This window comes from Wolffia australiana, chromosome 15, assembly GCF_029677425.1.
Source record: "Wolffia australiana isolate 7733 chromosome 15, ASM2967742v1".
NCBI lineage: Eukaryota > Viridiplantae > Streptophyta > Magnoliopsida > Alismatales > Araceae > Wolffia > Wolffia australiana.
In genome coordinates, this window is record NC_135849.1 from 8,290,163 (window position 1) to 8,308,470 (window position 18,308).

Consider the following 18,308-nt stretch of genomic DNA (forward strand, 5'->3'; position numbering starts at 1 on the left):
TCCAATTAAGGTAAAAAATGTATAAGTAGAACCCCATCCATGTAAAAGAACCACCTTTGTATTATTTTTCAAATTAATCATTTGCAAAGTGATTTTTTCGTTCAAAAAAAATTTTGGGTTTATTTTTGCATTGCAACAGTGAAGAACAGATGGAGAATATTTGAATCGAGACTCCCAAACAGAAATCACCTCTCAGATGGTTCAGCATGTCATCATACGGCTAGTGCCATATGCATCTTTTTGAGACCTATGTCTTCATCCTTCTTACTAGGTTATTGTTGAAAGGAACCTAAGCTTCCACATCACACACACCATAAATGTTGAAACTTTAAGTAGTTGACCCAAGTTGACCTGAATCTTATTGATGTTGAGATGAATGACGATGAACTATGAATATGAGTCTTGAATTAATTGAATGGTGAATTCAATGCTTATTAAAAGGGAGAAAAATTCTCTTGGAAGATCACATCTTAGAACATTAGATCATTTTTACCACATCACCATATGTAGAAGGCCACTTAACCATGTGAGCCTTGAATGCACTTGTCCATAGTGTACCTATATAATGCAGTCTCTCATGATCTTAGGTTCTATGTTTTCTTCCACAACAGTGGACAACTCATTATAATTCTAGCTCGTCAATTCTCTCTTCTCATATCCCACTAAGCGACATCTAGTGCCAGATGAATTATTTCATCTTCCCAATCACACAGGCTCACTTCTCATACTTGAAGACCATCATCAAGTTTCTGAGCATTCGATCAAGTCTGGACTTATCAAACGAGTTGCATCAAATATGTCTTTTGGTGGGTTACTTGATGACGTGTCTTTCTAGGATGTTAAGTCTTACAAGACCTAAGAATTTTAGCATGTGTTATATTCAACAACTGTCGATGCATGCATGATTTTGTAAAATATGGTGTTTCTTTGCATGCATGATTTTTCCCTTCTCTTTGCTAGTAGCAGCTATTTTTGCTGGAGGAATGCTTGGAGAGGGTTTAGAAAAGAGAGTTATTTTGTTCAACAAGGTTTTCTTTAAAGACAAACCAAAATAGAGAAAGAATGGGACAATCTTTAAGATCATTCATCAACTGTCGATCTTCCACAAGGTAACCGTTAGATGCATCTGATGGTTCACCTTCCTTCAGAGGAAAGCGCCCTCTTTAAATCCTACTTAAGAACATACTGCATGAAAGAGAGAGATGGTAATGTCGTGACTAACCAGAAAGGAAAGAACATGCCTTCCTATGAGTGGAGGAGATGGGTGACACCTTCAATTAAACATGTTTATGGAATCAAGTTACAATACCTTACATCTATTGTCCTTCCCATTTATCTTACAAAGTGCACATCATAGAAGGGCTTTTGTGGGACAGCTGGAGAACCTCTGACATCCATAAGGTGATGTCATATGGTCTAGGTAAGCAAGAGGATAAGTAAAATAATAATGGAGTCTCCTAGTGAATGGTGAACTTGTAGATCACCATCTAAAGTGTGGAACGTATATTCAAAAATACTCATCTTCAGTAAAATAGGAAGAATTCTCATATAAAAATAAATTATAAATTTGAATCAAAATATTATGTAGAAAATATTTAAATGAATGACTCATGGTTGAACGCAAAATAGAAATCATATACTGGTCAATTTTGACTGGTCAAACAAGTTTAAAGCAATCTGAAAATTTTGGATTTGTCACACATTATGTGATTGACCTTATATTTTGGATTTGTTCACCCATATTTGGAGTCAAAATGTATATTTTTGGCCCATTGACCTTATTTGCCAAGTCAAGTGTGTCACTGCATTCAATGTACATAGGTGATATGAGTATGTATGATTGGGAGTTCCCAGCTTATCATAAACTCACTATACATGATTCAATTGGTTTTATCCTGTCTTGAGAGGAAGTTGACCACGGAGTGGTCACTAGTTGATCGAATCCATAGGTTGACTAAAGTGAATGTGGACTTCATTGGGTCAACTCATCGAAACCCATGCATTGAATTAAGGTCAATGGCATTCAATCTTGATATCCATCGAAACTGGATTTGATCTGACTTGGTAGCTGGCACCCACCCAGCTAGTGGCCTGCCTCACTATTGAGTAGATCGGGTCGAACTTTATCAGTGCAATTCACACCATCCTATTGCTGGGTACAGTTGGCACTAGCTGCCACTTGGCATTTGTGATCCATTCGCATAGTGTATGATAATCTTGCCAGACACATATATTTCCATTAGTGAAAAATTTTCAGAACTAGAAGAAGATAAATATTAAGGTTTTCTAGACTGATAACATGATAAAGTTTAAGACCTTAAATTTTGATCAGTTTTGGAGTGACCAATGGATAAAGATTCACTCTATAGTGAGGAATATCCTTCAGTAAATTGGTGTTGTAAAATGCACAAATAACAACATTATGGAGAGTCTACTATGTTGTTTATTGAATGCAGGGTTCACTAGGGAAATATAGGCTGTAGTAATAAATGCAGTAATTTATTTTGATAATTAAGTGCCTGAGTATGTACTTTATGTGAAGGTGGCTAAAGAGTATGGAGCGGGAAATGTTGATTATTCTAATTTTTGTATTTTTACTATTTGTGTTATGCGCTCATTCCTGTTTATGAATGATTTGAATTTCAAAATGTGCATTATTTTTGGTTATGGAGGTAACAGAAAGGATACAGGCTTTTTGATCCTGAAACAAAAAGATTGTGACGAACAGGGATGTGGTATCTAATAAAGGCCATATCTTAAAGGCATCCATTGCTGAGACGGTCTCAAAACTTACAAAATGTTCTCGTTCCCGTTCTGAAGACAAATTCAAAGTAGATGGTGGAAGTGAATAATCCATCCAACTCGATGGTCAAAGGTGGTGATGCACTAGACATGAAAAAAATTTGTGGCATTGCAATCAAATAAGTCAGGAGGGTGATGAAGGATTCCAGTCATCTAGACAACTTTGTTGTCTAAACATTATGAGTAGAAGATGGTAAGCCAACTTCATTTAAACAAGCTATATGTCAACATAAGAAGCATCAGGGAGTCAGGATGATGTTTGAGGAGCGAGCATCTTTGGATAAGAACCACAGATGAATCAAGTCTTGTGTGGAAGTGTGCTATTGGATGAAAGGGGGCCTTCAAGAAGAAGCTACCAGAATTTGATGTGGCCCTTGTATTATACAAATCAAGTCTTGTTGCAAAGGGCTTGGCTTGGAAAGGAGATGGTTTTAATAAAATCTTGTCATTCGGGTTAAGCATACATTGATTCATATTGATCATGATTTCACATGCAGATATGGGGCTGGAGCAGATGGATTTGAATATGAATTCTCTCTATGGTGATTTGAAGGTAAAAATTTGATGCATCAGCCTAAAGGTTTCATTATACCAAGAGTTGAAAATGTTGCCTTAAAAAATCAGTCTATAGCCTATAAGATTGGATTGGTGAAATTACTATTTGGATTATAAAAATCTATTAGGTGGATGTACAATAAGTTTGATTCTTATATGATGTAGATTTTCTACATCAGGTTCAATTTTGATTCTTGTAATTTTATTTTAAGCAAAATGATTTTTGAACATGTATTAATTTGATGATTTATATGGATGATATTTTTATTTCATTAAAGATCTTACATGAGATTGCAAGGTCAAACGCAATTGAGATTTCTTCGAGCTACAACAAAGATTCTTAGTATGGAGATCCAAAGGGATTGGGAGAGAAGTCTCTTGTGGTTCACTATCAATGAGCTATATTGAGAAGATTTTTTATCTATTTGGCATATATCTAGTACTTAACTGGCCAGTACTCTTATGCATCATTTTGAGCTACCTAAAGCTAAATGTCCAGATACTGAGGATGTGTTGGTTGAATGACACAAGTTCCCTATGTTAGTGATGTTTGCTCTCTTATGCATGTTATGGTCTGTACGAGGTTGCATGTTTCTTAAGCAGTTGGAGTCTTTATTGGGTTTATGAGCAACACATGAAAGGAGAATTGGAATACGGTGAAGTGGATTATTTGAGTTACAAAGGGCTCAGTAGGCACCAGGATTCTATTTAAGAATCAAATTTTTCTTTCAACAATCAGCTGTGTTCAATCTAAATTTGTCGGTCATTTATATCATCAGAGATCTACGATGAGATTTGTGTGTATGCTAGTTGGTGGACCTGCGAGCCAAAAGTTAATACTGCAATCTAGAAGATAGTGGAGTAACAAAGGAAGATTGTGGCTGAAGGTATTAATGGAAGAGATAGGAAGCCTGAAAGTTGAGGTTCTTTTATTTTGTGACATTTGGACGGCTATCCCCTTGGCAAAGAATCAGGTGTACCATGCATGCTTAAAACATATTGGTGTGTGGTATCACATGGTCTTGGAGTTGCTGAATTTGTGAGAGATTGATCTTTAAAGGGTGCACATGCCGTAGATATGTTGTGAAGGAGGTCATGATGGAAAAGTTTCTTTAAATGGTGCACGTGCTCGAACATACTTCACAGGGATGATACCTTAATGCAGGCTGAGTGCCTACAAGATAACTCATGAATATCTTTTGTCGGAAGAAGAAAATGGAATGCATTGATTATTTTGGACTGGTTCATTTATAGTTGTTCCTTCCCGCTACACTAGAAACAAGTTAGCATAAATCCGCCGGCAAAACATGGACATGTTCATCGAACGCGTACAGAATTTAATGCATTCCATTTTGTGAGGTACGTGGTTTGACCACTACAGGACAAAAAACCAAAAAAAAGAACAAATACAAGATTAACGCTAACAGCCCCTTCTTCATGCTTTGTGCACCGAGTCCAAAATAAACCAAACACATTACAGGGCAGAGTAGATGGTTTATCAAAAAACTTGTTTCCCATTTGTATCGGTTTGTCATCAGATCTCTATGCTATTGCAGTAAATTTTCTGAATGGACAACACAGTTTATCGATAAAACTTACAAACAGGAAGAACGCTATCTATTCTGAAAATTTAAGGTCTTGATGCTAAATGCGAAAACCGCCGCGAAAAGCGCGCTAAAGGCGACAACCGCGGTCGCCACCGCCCACAAGAAATCATGCTCGAAGCCAAAGTAGTTCTTCAAGAAGACGTCAACTGGTTCGCCTTCAACGATATCCGTGATGTCTCCAAACTGGGACGCAAGAAGACCATACAGAGTCCACGCCACGGGACAGGCCCAATAGTACCACCTCCACCAAATAGGAATCCTCTGCGTGCAAGAGATCAAGAGAGAGCGTTAAAAATCCATAAATAATAAAACTTCAAGGCAAGGAGAACACGAGAAGGAACTCACCGGTCGAGGAATTACGAAGCCGGAGAAGAGATTCCATATCCCGTAGAACGCGGCAGAGACGATAGCGGCGACGTTGGCGTTAGGGGTCATCCCCACGGCCATCATTCCGTAGAAGGTGAAGTAGAGGAAGGTGAAATACATGAAGAAGATATACCAGAAGAACTTAGCCGCCGTCCACTCGAACCCGATCATGGCGTAAACGATAATACCGTATAGCATTGCCTGAATCAGAATGTACGGCAGTTCTATCACCACCTGCGAATCACATTCCTCATCGTTAGAAAGAGCAAGTCATGGTAACAGCTAAGTTCATGAATTAACCTGGCCGAAGGCGTAGGGAAAGGCCGAGTACATGCCGGCAGCTCTCTCTCGATAAAAGACTGTTCTCTCGACGGCGACCACGGGTTGAACTGTCTGCGCGTTTTGCACCCCTATGAACAAAACTGCACAGTACATGGAGCCCATGGCGTTGAACAAGTCCTGCTTTTTTCCCCTGAAATCAATCACCATCAAGAGTAAACCTTTGCTCGAGATTAGATCAGGGAGAAAAGCCATGAACAAGTCTGATCTCCACCAAACGGAAGAATTGATTACCTTCGGGATCCCAAGTCCCAGAAGATTGAGCCGAACAACAGCGCAACGATGATGGTGAAGAGAAACCTCATGCTGGTGTAAGAAGGATTGCGCCAGTACGAAAGATGCTGCTTCCATAGGCAAGCCATGCACTGCGTGAAGAAGGACCGCGAGTACTGCGTGGGGAAGTGAAGATCACTCGAACCAGGAGCCGGAAAGCTCAGTTCCTTGATTAAACTTTTATTCTGCCTGAAATTGACATACGCCAAAAAATACAAAAAAAAAGAAATTGAGATATGCCGAGGTTTGTTTAACTCGGAATAATCTGTCAGGAAAATTCAAAATGATCAACTTACTCGCAGAGCTCCGAGTTCTTGTATAGCTCTGCAAAACTAACGCCGAGAGCCTCTTCTTGAGAGACAGCCGTCACTTCCAGCATCCAGGTCGCGGGGTTATAGCCGTCTCTGATCTTGGGGACTCCAGGAATTCCCTTTAAGAAACGGCGCACCGAGTTGTTAGTTACAAACTTCAATTAAAGCTGCGTTTTCAGGATAAAATAATCGAAGTCTCACCTCAAAGTACTTGATCAACTCGCAGGAATGACGCCCCAGAGGACCCACATAAATCTCTTCTCCTCCTCGTTTCATCAGGAAGAGCTGCAAATGAACGGAAAGGATGAAGCCAAGAAATAAAATGTCTCTAACGGTATCCTTTACATAGAGAACCCATATGGTATTTGGATATTTTTCGTATCAATGACTTGTTGAAAATTTTTTAAGTTATCGAAATTATCGGAATTTACCTCGTCAAAGGCTTCGAAAATGTCGATGCTGGGTTGATGAATAGTGCAGACAACTGTTCTTCCGGTGTCAACGGTGTTCCTCACTGTTCTCATGACGATGGCGGCCGCCCTGGCATCAAGCCCAGAGGTTGGCTCGTCCATGAAGATAATGGAAGGGTTAGCCACCAGTTCAACGGCGATCGTCAGCCTTTTCCTTTGCTCCGTCGAGAGCCCATTGACGCCAGGAAGCCCCACTAACGCTCCTCTAAGTTGCGTCAACTCAACGAGCTCCATAATCTCCTCGCAAAACAACTGCCCAATGACAAAACTTAGCGGATGTTCATCGCAAAATCCAAAATCCTAATCTGCAACTCACCTTTCTCGTCTCGACGTCGACCTCGGACGGAAGACGCAGCCATGCGGAGTATATGAGGGATTCGTAGACTGTGACGTTGGGCGAGTGGATGTCGTTCTGCTCGCAATAACCAGATATACGGGCGAAGGTTTCCTGATTCTTCGGGTACCCAGAAATTGTTATTCTCCCTTCAATATATCCTCCCGTTTTCCTTCCCGAGAGCACGTCCATGAGCGTTGTCTTCCCCGCGCCGCTGACTCCCATGAGAGCCGTGAGAACTCCCGGCCGGAACGATCCACTCACCCCTTTGAGAAGCTCCAGTCTGTCATCTTGTACCCCTTGGGCTTTCATTTCCTATAAGAGCCGGAGTTTAGTCATTGCCTTGTATTCTAGATTTCTTAACATTGCCATGTCAAGAAATAGCTTTTGATATAGACGAGGCTTACGACGGGCATGTCGACGGAGTATCTGACGTCCTCAAACTCCATGGAGAGTGCGGTGAAGGGGAGAACCATGCCTTTTTTGTTGGTGTTCAAGCTCTTGAGTCTCTTCGGAGTGGAGTTTTTGTTATGCCGGCTTCCTGCGAGCGCGGAAGAAGCTCAAACATCGACGTGAAAAATGAAAGAATAATTCATAAACAATCGGAAGAGGAAGTACCCCTGGAAGATAGCTCGAGAGATTGCCCAGTGAGGTTCTCGTGTATCTCGTTGAGCGCCTCCTCTGAAACAGACGCCTGGGCCTTGCCGGGAGCTGTGAGAAAAGAAAGCGAGGAGAGATCAGCGGCGGAGGTTAAGTCCGAGGACGTGAAGGATAGAAGGTTAATGTAACCTACGTTTGAGGTACTGGAGAGCAAGAACGATTAGGAAGTTGAACAGGAGCGTGTAGCCAGCCAGAGCAGCCACCCCGATCCAATACCATTTTGCATCCGTGTAGATGCCCCGGGACTTCAACACTGTGATCCCCAAAGGTTCTGTAGTTCCTGGGAGAATCTGAAGCAATGCAAAGATTTTACACTATTAGCGAATGAGAAGATCACGAAAGCTTAGAATAAGATGGATTGTAATCCGTCTCCAAGCCTTATTGAAAGTGTGTATGCGGGGAAAAACAGCGGCAATGACCTTTCTCCAGCTTTTGCCGAGGAATTCGTTGACGCTAACTCCATACTGCGCGTACATCATCGGGGACGCCCACATCGCCCATTTCCACCATATTTTCACGTTTTCTGTCGGAGTGGAGCAAATCGGTTTGGATCGTAAGACAAAGAAGAAACATTTTAAGAAGAAACGGAGGCTTCGCGCGGCTTATTTGGATTACCTCGAGAGAGAACGAAACCCCCGAGGACCAAGACGATGAGCAAGGCAAAGCTCCCAAAGGAGTTGGCGATGACCATGGTCCGGCCAACTGCGCCCACTAGCCGGAACAGCCCATTCGCCATCTGGCTGGCCAGAATAAGCAGAAGATACTGCTTGAATAATCTGCAGCAGAAAGAGAAGCAAACACCCGGGTCAGAAATCGAAATTTCTGATGATACTAGTATTTTAAGTGTGCTTTATGACATTCTAAACGGGTTCTCTGCAATACCCTTATAACTCCAATAGATGACTCATGGGTATCACGATGGATATTAAAATTACCTTGCTGGGCTTGGGTCGAATCCGATCACATAGTAGATGGAGAATTCCCATACTGCAACCTCCACAAAGGTCACGGGAATCTTCATCACCCAAGCGGGAAGGGTGTAGATCCACGCCGGATAGAACAGGAGGTCCCTCTGCTTGTAGAACACAGGGAGTTTGGCGATGCTCATGGCAAGCTCTGCGAAGCCGTTAAACATGACGATGATGATGGAGAAGAAGAGCGCCCCCAAGAAAACGTTTCCGTCGGCCACAGAGTCCCGGGGCATCTTCGTTCTCAGAAAAACTGTCATGGCGAAGAAGCTCAGAACGAGAAGCTGTGTCCATTGGAAGAATTTAGATATTAGATCAAAACATTATGTATGAATTATAATAATTGTCTAAACAAGAATTCTTGAATGGCGAACAACCCAAGAAGCAGCGTCTGATAAAACAACTTAAAACAATGTTGGGATAATATGAACTGGTTAAACATAAATTACAAAATTGAGAAACAACTAGAGAAGCAGTCCATTAGAACAATTTAAATCTTCAATCAAAACATCATGTATGGATGATATGAACTGCGATCATGTATTGACGAATCAAAGCGATTAAGGACCAAGCTAGGGGCAAACCTGGAAGGATCTGAACGCATAGACGAATGAGTTCCTCTTCATTAAAAGAAGCTCCCTCTCGATGCAGACCTTCAGAAGCTCCTTCCTGCTGACCCCATATTTGGAGGTCGTGAGAGCCGCTGGGTGGCTCTTGCTCCTATCGAATGGCACCGCGAGCTCGCTCCCCATCTTCTTCCCAATATGAAACCTTTTGAATGACTCGGCAAACTCGTTAACGGGAACCAATCGGTAAGGCTCGGCGTGACGGGCCCAGTACTGCTCTTGGTCCTTCCTCGAAGTCACCTAAAATCGTAGGAAAACATGAACAGTGAGCATTGGAGGTGCTCCGGATATGAATAGTTTGATCGGATATCAATTTGATCAACTGAAAATTGAAAGAAGGGCTAACCTCTTGTAAAAAGTCAGCGATGCCTTTCCTTTCCGGGCATTTGAAGCCCATGAACTCGAAGAACTCGAGTACGTTCTCGCGTGGTCCTTGGTAGACGATCTGTCCATCAGAAAGAAGAATAATGTCGTCGAAGAGTTCGAACGTCTCTGGCGCTGGTTGAAGAAGCGAGATGAGTGCAGTTCCATCGAGAATGTGAATCGATTGTCGCAGAGCTTTAACGATTTGGAACGTCGTCGAGCTGTCCAAACCAGTGGATATCTCGTCCATGAACAGAGCTCGCGCGGGTCCGACCAGCATTTCTCCTGCAGTGTTCAAGCAGGCTCTTGTTTAATCGGGAAGAAGACGACGCTATACCAGCAATATACATATATCTCTCTCCCTATACATATATCTTATTTTCTGTATCTTATAGCCTAGCTCTTTCTTTACGTCTTTCTCCCAATCTCGCTCTTTCTTGACTTTTACGAAGAAGACAACGGACGACAAGTACGGGATTCAGACTCTCATCTCCCAGTCCTTTCTTCTGCCTCTATCTTCCCCTGTCTTTATCTCTGTTTATCTTTATGTCTTCTCCTTAATGTCTAACTCCCCTGTCAAACTCAGCAATAAATCTACAAAGTTCCAGTCTGGACTCTTTTGATTCACAATCAAAGATGAAACGCGTCTATTTCGCGCTATCTCCCTACCGCTCTTTCACCCCTCTCTCTCTTTCTCTCTCTATCTTACCCGTCTTTTTTCTCTCTCTCTCTCTATCTTTTTTTTTCTCTGTATCTATCTCTATCTCTCTCTCCCGTCTTTTCGCACTTTCTCGCTCTCTCTCTCTCTCTATCTTTTTTTTTCCTCTCTATCTATCTCTATCTCTATCTCTCTCTCCCGTCTTTTCGCACTTTCTCGCTCTCTCTCTCTCTCTATCTTTTTTTTCTCTCTATCTATCTCTATCTCTCTCTCCCGTCTTTTCGCACTTTCTCGCTCTCTCTCTCTCTGTGTCTCTCTCCCTCTCTCTCTCTCTCTCTCTCTCTCTCTGTGTCTCTCTCCCTCTCTCTCTCTCTCTCCCGTCTTTTCTCACTTTCTCCATCTCTCCCTCTTCTCTCTTCTTCTCTCCAAAATTCCAAATCCATCTCCGAGTATCTTTCCTCCACGTCTCTCCGAAATAAATAGCCTATACCTGTGGTGACCCTTTTTCTTTGACCCCCGGAGATTCCTCTCACCATCTCATCCCCCACCATGGTATCAGCACAGATATCCAAACCCAGAATCTGCAGAAAGAAGAACGGCACAAAAGACCAAACCCAACAGTTGTTAAGACGAGCGGAACCGAAGGCCTCTCACGAAAAGTACAAGAATTCTACCTTCAATATGTAGTCGGTCACAACGCTAGCCTGTTGCCCTTCCATCGCAGATGCCTGTTTTTTGGGAGACGACCGTCAAATCAATAAAAGAGCGAATGGTGTGGAGAGAGATAGATAGATGGATAGAGAGACGCCTGTAGAGAGAGAGATGGAGTTATTACCTTCATGTAGACGTCGATGTCGGGATCGGGCTTAATGTTGGCCGCCTTCTCTCTCCTTGCCAGTTCGGTCAGCATATCTAAAATCCGCGGAAAAAGATAGCCATTTCTTAAGAACTCTTTCTTCAAAGATTTTTTAAGCTGTGCGGGACGGAGCTCACCGTAGCGCGTTCCAACGCCCTGGCAACGAGCAGAGAACTTCAAAGTTTCCCTCACGGTCATCTCCCCGATGTGCAGATCGTACTGGCTGATGTACGCTGCTGTTCTTTCCGGGACGAACTCGTCCAATCCGTGCCCGTTGTAGGTGATTTTTCCATTTACCTTCATTCCCCAAGAATAAAAATAAGATGATGATGATCATGATCATGATGGTGATAGTGAACCAACCTCGATTTCTGAGGCAAGCTTGCCACAGAGAGCGAGCAAAAGGGAGGTCTTTCCAGAGCCGGGAGGACCCAGAAGCAAAGTCATTCTGGTGCGATGTTAAAAAGACGATAGTGATTAGATTTACAAAGGAAATTATGATATCATGACGATAATGATGATGAATAATACCGCACCTGCGAGGTTTGATGATGCCGCTGACATTACGAAGGATGGAGATCGGTTTCTTCCGGTTGGGAAGAATGCGAAGCGCGTTCGCCGCAGACTGCACGAGCCAAAACATTCAGAAAAAATGGATCGCGGATTAAAAAAAGACATCCATTATCGCTTCCTTGATAAAGAAATACTTCACCTCCAGGATGTTGACGGCAGAGTTGAAGACGGTAGGCAGCGCTCTCCCCCCAACGTGAGCCTTCGCCTTGATCTCAAGGTTCTCGAAACGCACCTCTATCGTCGGAAGATCAATTCCAACTCTGGCGCAAAAACAAATCTCAGTTCTTCCGCAAAGCTTGACTGGATATCAGAAACAAAAAGAAATTAAAGAAGAAGATAACCCGTTTATGCGATTCCGGAGCTTCAAGAGAAACTTCTCGTTATCTTCGTCGGCGATCCGGACGAGGCGCTCGATCAAAGTTTTTCTTTCGAGGTTTCCTAGCTCTTGGATATCGATCTCTTTGAGTCCGCCTTCTGCTCCGACGAGGATGCCTTTTCTGATACGATTGTAGGTGGGGAGCTTCTCCAGCGCTGCCCATCTCAACGCCTCCTCGTCGTCTTCTTCCCTCGACGATTTGGAAAAGACGTTCTCCGAATTTCTCCAGCTATTCCCTCTTAGGCTTCCCGCTCTTATGAAGCTGCCTCCGTCCATCTTTCCTGCCCCCCTGATGGTGGTCGTTTGAAACTGAATCCGCCCGTATTTATACAACCCCATGCCCTCGGTTACCTCCTTCCACAAAGAGAGGACGGCGTGTAATGCATTTGAGAATTTCAATGCGATCTCTCTCTCTCTCTCTCTCTCTCTCTCTCTCTCTCTCTCTCTCTCTCTCTCTCTCTCTCTCTCTCTCTCTCTCTCTCTCTCTCTCTCTCTCTCTCTCTCTCTCTCTCTCTCTCTCTCTCTCTCTCTCTCTCTCTTTATCTCTCTCTATCACTCTCTTTATTTATCTATCTATCTCTCTTCCTCTCTCTCTCTCTCTCTCTCTCTCTCTCTTTCTCTCTATATATCCCTCTCTCTTTTTATCTCTCTATAAATCTCTCTCTTTCTCTATCTCTCTCATCTCTCCTCTCTCTTTCTCTTTCTCACTCTCTCTATATCTCTCTTTCTTTCTCTCTCTTTCTCTCTATATATATCTCTTTCTCTCTCTATATATATATCTCTTTCTCTCTCTTTGATGTTGTATCTCTCGCTTTCTCTCTCTATCCATCTCTCTCTCTCTTTGCTCTCCTTCTTTCTCCATATCTCTCTTTGCTCTCTTTCTCTCTGTCTATCTCTCTTTCTCTCTTTGCTCTCCTTCTATATCTATCTCTCTTTGCTCTCTCTCTCTCTCCGTCGATCTCTCTTTCCTTCCTCTCTCTATCTATCTCTCTCACCCTCTACCTATCTATCTATGTATTATTTCTTCATCCCCGTGGGCACCACTCTTCTCTCTCTCTCTCTCTATTATTTAATCAGATGTCAACCGGCATATTTTTCTCGTCCTCTCTCTCTCTCTCTCTCTCTCTCTCTCTTTCCACTCTTCTCTTCTCACTCCAAACTTCTCTTTCCAGCTCAATCAATATTCAATAATACTGGGCCACTCTTCTAGAACACGGATAACTCGGCCGTTGATCGCTCCAGCATGGCAGCATCCCCTTGAATATGGAGTCAAGCTTCTAGAAGAAAGATATCTTTTAAGGTCACCGTCAGAAGATCCGTGGACGAGGATCTCTCCTCTCACTATTGTCCGTCGATTGGCCCTCTCTGGACGGCCCAGATTAGGCCACGCGTTCGAAAGAAAGCCGTCTAGAAACACTTTGACATTGAGACGTCCGTTGACCAAATATTCGTGGCTATGAGCCGCCAGTAAGTCAAGTCAACGTCTCAATCTTTCAAGGATCTAGAGTGGGCCCTATTCCACTGCGACGTGGCATCCACCATTAGTCTCAGATGGCCACGGGAGTCAACTTCTAGAAAGGGCAGTAATCATCCAGGTGGCAAGAGACACGTGGATAGCGCAGATTCGTCCACGTCAAGCGAGAAAAGAACGTTGACCCATGATTAATCGCCGAAATTAAACACGACAATGGAATAGTCAACGTCAAAGTCTAGAGGCGGGCCCGGTTCTCCACTGCCACGTGGATCTTGCTGACGAAGTCGCTTACGGAGAAGGTGCCCAGCTCCCCCGAGAAGCGGGACCTAAAATTAGAAGAAAATAATTAATTTCTGATAAAGGTAAAAGGGAAAAAAAAGACGGAGCAAAAAATAGGGACCTCAAATTATTTTAAAAGGAACCGGGAATATAAAATTGTGGAGAGGGGAAAAATTATAAAAGATTAAGAAAAAAGCTGACCTGAAATTACAAGGAAGAAAAATATAAACTTCTGGAGAGGGGAGAATGAAATAAAAAACATAAATTATCTTTCAAAAAAAATAATAATACAGAAAAAATCGGGACCAGAAATTATTTTGACGATGGTGAAGACTAAGAGAATAAAAATATAAACTTCTGAAACGGGCAAAAGTGAAAAGAGGTTTAAGAAAAAATGGGGGACCTGAAATTATTTTTACGATGGAGAAGACTTTAAACTTCTGAAGAGGGGAGAAGAAAATAAAAAATTAAGAAAAAATTGGGACCACAAATTATTTCGACGATGAATAGATTAAAAACAATAAAATATTAACTTCTGGAAAGAGCAGAAGGAAAAAAGGATAGAGAAAAAAAAAGGGACCTGACGGTGACAGTGCGAGAATTGGCCTCCTTGGGGCCGACCACGGCCATGAGAGGGATCTTCTGCTTCTCGGCATTTCGGATAAGCTTGGGTAGGCGCTCGCCCTTGCAGAGCTCGGCCCGAAACCCAGCAGATCTCAGCTGGGCCACAACCTCGCGGCAGAAGCCCACCTGGATAGACCACAGCCCAGTAAGAGACTGACCTGATCAACGGGGAAAGTTGACTAAAAGTCAAAGAGATGGTTGACCTCGTTGTCAGTGACGGGGAGGACGCGAACTTGGATCGGCGAGAGCCAGAGGGGGAAGTCTCCAGCGTAGTGCTCGATGAGAACACCGAAGAATCTCTCCAGCGAGCCCAATATGGCCCGGTGGATCATAATGGGTCTCCTCTTCTCCGAGTTCGACCCCACATAAGAAATGTCAAACCTCTCTGGCAAATTGAAATCTACCTGCAACGTTAAAAAATTACAATAATAATAATGAAAATGATCATATAATTAATTTTGAAAATGTTAGATGGGGCGATGCCTGAACAGTGGAGCACTGCCATTTCCTGCCAAGAGCGTCCTGAATCTTGAGGTCAATCTTCGGGCCGTAGAAGGCGCCGCCGCCTTCGTCAATCTGGTAAGACCAGCCTTTGTCGTCGAGGGCGTTTCTAAGGGCAGTCGTGGCTTTTTCCCAGATGATGTCCTCACCCACAGATTTTTCAGGTCGGGTCGAGAGGTTGACTTCATACCTCCGGAACCCGAATTGCAGTAGTATTTCTTCGGTCAAGTCAAGAACGCCCCTGATTTCGTCCTGAATTTGATCCTCCAAGCAGAAAATATGGGCATCATCCTGCAATACACCAGATAGAAACAAGTGAGACATTGTCCATTGATCAATTTTCCCAAATCAAAGACACGCATTGATCAATTTTCCCAATTTAAAGGCAGTCATCGATCGATTTTGCCTGATTAAAGACACTTACCAATCAGTTTTTCCAAATCAAAAACACGCATTGGCCCATTTTCCAAAATTAAAGACGTTCATTGTTCAATTTTCCCAAAATTGAACACGAGCATTGTTCAGTTCTCCCAAATTGAAGGCGTTCATTGTTCAATTTTCCCAAATTGAAGACGTTCATTGTTCAATTTTCCCAAATTAAAGACGTTCATTGGTCAATTTTCCCAAATTAAAGACGTTCATCGGTCAATTTTCCCAAATTAAAGACTTTCATCGGTCAATTTTCCCAAATTAAAGACTTTCATTAGTCAATTTTCCATAAATTAAAAACTGTCAATAAAATTGACCAAATTTAAGAGCACAATCAATTAAATTAGTTTTCCCAAATTAAGGAGATTCATGGATCAATTTTCCCATTAAATAGATGCATCGATCCACTTTCCCAAATTAAAGGCATAACTCGATCAATTCTCCCAAATCAAAGACATTCCTTGATCAATAATCCCAGATTAAAACAAATAATCCAACAAACTCTTTAAAATCCCATAATAATGAACAACACCTGGCTGAATAAGAAAAATAAATACCTGGGTAAAACCTCTGACACGGAATAATCCATGCATGCTACCGGAAAGTTCATATCTGTAGACTGTCCCCAGCTCAGCCAAACGAATTGGGAAGTCTCTGTAAGAATGTTGCTTCCTCTTGTAGACAAGAATGTGGTATGGACAGTTCATGGGTCTGAGCTGATATTTTTCATCTTCAATTTCCATCTGATCATACATATTTTCTTTGTAGAAATCAAGGTGGCCACTGACTCTCCAAAGATCTGCCTTTGCCACATGAGGCGTGTAGAGGAGCTCGTAACCATGTCGGATGTGCACTTTCTTCCACGAGTCCTCAATCAGATGACGCACGATCGCGCCTTTTGGATGCCAAAAGACCAAACCGCCCCCTGCGTCATCCTACAGTTTGGAAAATACTTTAAAAATATTCTTATATATCGTAAGGACACCTCTTGTTTTTGTTCAGATACCTGAATGGAGAACAGATCAAGGTCCTGACCCAGACGTCTATGATCTCGGCGCTTGGCCTCTTCCTTGAGATGCAGGTAAGCATTCAACTGTTCTTGGGTCTCCCATGCGGTACCGTAGATTCTCTGAAGCATTTGATTCTTTTCATCACCTCTCCAGTAAGCCCCAGCCACAGATTCAAGTTCAATAGCACTCTTGTCAATGTACCCCGTCGAATCTACATGGGGCCCAGCGCAAAGATCCCACCATTCGTTTCCTGTGAGAAAAGACACGATAAAAAATGTTTTGTAATGGACGCCAAAAGCAATTAAAAGAAAAAAGAGATTGAAAAGCTACCTATATGGTAAATGGTGATCGGCTCTTCCTTGATGCTCTCCAGAATTTCAAGCTTGTAGGGTTCGTTGATCTCCAGTATTCTCTTTTGGGCTTCATCTCTTGAAACTTCTTCTCTGATTAATGGCAAATTTCGGCTTACAATGCGATCCTACAGATTACGTAAGAAATAAATTCCGTACCCTGAAAACAATACGGTAATGAATAATTTGGCAATTTAAATATAACTCTGGCGAAAGATGAACGAGGCCGTTCATCACATACCATTTCTTTCTTAATTCGTTTCAAATCTTTGTCTGTCAACGGCTCCATGTCAAAGTCGTAATAGAACCCATTGTCAATCCAGGGCCCAATTGTCACCTTAGCTTTCGGGAAGAGTTTCTGGACAGCCATCGCCATAACATGCGCACACTGGTGCCACACAAGAAACAACAAATCAGGTATGACGTAATTTTGCGGAAGAGTGATACAAGTGTAGAAGAAACTAAATTAAATGTACCGCAAACGACTGAATAAACAAGGAACACCGATCAACCAAATTTCGAATTCCCCAACCAACAATGAACAATTAGGAAAAAAAAAATAGGAGTAGCATACAGTATGGCGGATGCGGAGCAAGCTATCCGAGGATTCATTCGTCGGCAGAACGATGCCCTCCTCTTCCACAACCTCTTCCGACGACTTCTCCTCCTTCTGGACGCCTGTCTCGGGGGAAGCGACAGCCCGTGAGAGAAACGAAGCGCTCCTCGGCCCTCTAACGTAAGCCAATCCCGCGACTTGGCTCTTAAGAGAAACTGGGTATCGCCGGAGAGAAGGTCCGGCAGAGCAGGAGACGAAAGCGGAGATTAGCGATGGCGAAGCCGTCGCCATCCTCGTAAGCACGTTCATGGTGGCCCTCCGATGACGACGACGACGAATTTCTCCCTCGACCTTCTCCTAATATCGCTTCTCGCTTCCTCTGCTCCTCATCTTCCCACGCCTCCCTACGATTTTTCCAGAGCCACAAACCATAGCCAGTAAGTTAAGCCTTCTTATTGAGAACAAGAGAGAGAAAGAGAGTTTATATCTTTTCTTTATTTGTACTTACTCTATCCACTCTTATATTGGATCATGCCTGAAGTTTTGATCAGTATCTGATGGGTATTATTCGGGATCGTCCGGGACGTGGACGATGGATGGGAAGGGACAAAGATCGTCCCGTCAGACGTTCGGAATCAGTCCGGGGACGCGGACCGGATGGTTTTTTCATCCGAGTGGACGAAAACCGTCCCGTCCGTTCGTCTCGGGATAAATTTCCGTCCTGGTTTTCGTCCAACCTCGCGGACGGGACGATTTTTTCATTCTGGGATCAAAAAACCGTCATGTTCGTGTCCCTGCACTAGTATAGTTCCGGATCATCCAGGACATGGATGATGGATGGGACGGGGCGAAGATCGTCCCATCTGACGTCTGGAATCAGTCCAGGGATGCAGACGAGACGGTTTTTTCGTCCGAGACCTTCGGATGGGACGTTTTTTTCCTCCAAGT

The 18,308-nt window shown here is 43.0% G+C and overlaps 2 protein-coding genes across 3 annotated transcripts; both read right to left on the reverse strand.

Moving 5' to 3' along the window:
- Positions 1-4,673: 4,673 nt before the first annotated feature.
- LOC144712710 (ABC transporter G family member 36-like) lies at positions 4,674-12,446 on the reverse strand. Of its 2 annotated transcripts, XM_078586989.1 has the most exons (24): positions 12,103-12,446; positions 11,901-12,021; positions 11,725-11,813; positions 11,552-11,636; positions 11,326-11,485; positions 11,168-11,244; positions 11,007-11,060; positions 10,823-10,913; positions 9,658-9,959; positions 9,270-9,551; positions 8,653-8,969; positions 8,333-8,493; positions 8,137-8,240; positions 7,851-8,007; positions 7,676-7,768; positions 7,465-7,598; positions 7,040-7,372; positions 6,685-6,975; positions 6,455-6,538; positions 6,239-6,372; positions 5,904-6,131; positions 5,631-5,802; positions 5,310-5,564; positions 4,674-5,225 (listed from the first exon to the last, which is right to left on the reverse strand). In XM_078586989.1, the coding sequence occupies exons 1-24, from the start codon at positions 12,411-12,413 to the stop codon at positions 4,971-4,973; spliced, it is 4,290 nt and encodes a 1,429-aa protein (XP_078443115.1). In that variant the 5' UTR covers positions 12,414-12,446; the 3' UTR covers positions 4,674-4,970. The 2 variants fall into 2 exon arrangements, with proteins under 2 accessions (XP_078443115.1, XP_078443113.1); XM_078586987.1 differs by having other exon boundaries at positions 11,168-11,485.
- Positions 12,447-13,777: 1,331 nt separating this feature from the next.
- On the reverse strand, positions 13,778-17,795 carry EMB2761 (threonyl-tRNA synthetase, putative / threonine-tRNA ligase). Its single transcript, XM_078586990.1, has 9 exons — positions 17,379-17,795; positions 17,046-17,192; positions 16,785-16,932; positions 16,451-16,704; positions 16,002-16,379; positions 14,998-15,306; positions 14,718-14,918; positions 14,471-14,640; positions 13,778-13,937 (listed from the first exon to the last, which is right to left on the reverse strand). Exons 1-9 carry the CDS (start codon positions 17,667-17,669, stop codon positions 13,847-13,849), a joined length of 1,989 nt encoding a protein of 662 aa, XP_078443116.1. The 5' UTR covers positions 17,670-17,795; the 3' UTR covers positions 13,778-13,846.
- Between the last annotated feature and the right edge of the window lie 513 nt (positions 17,796-18,308).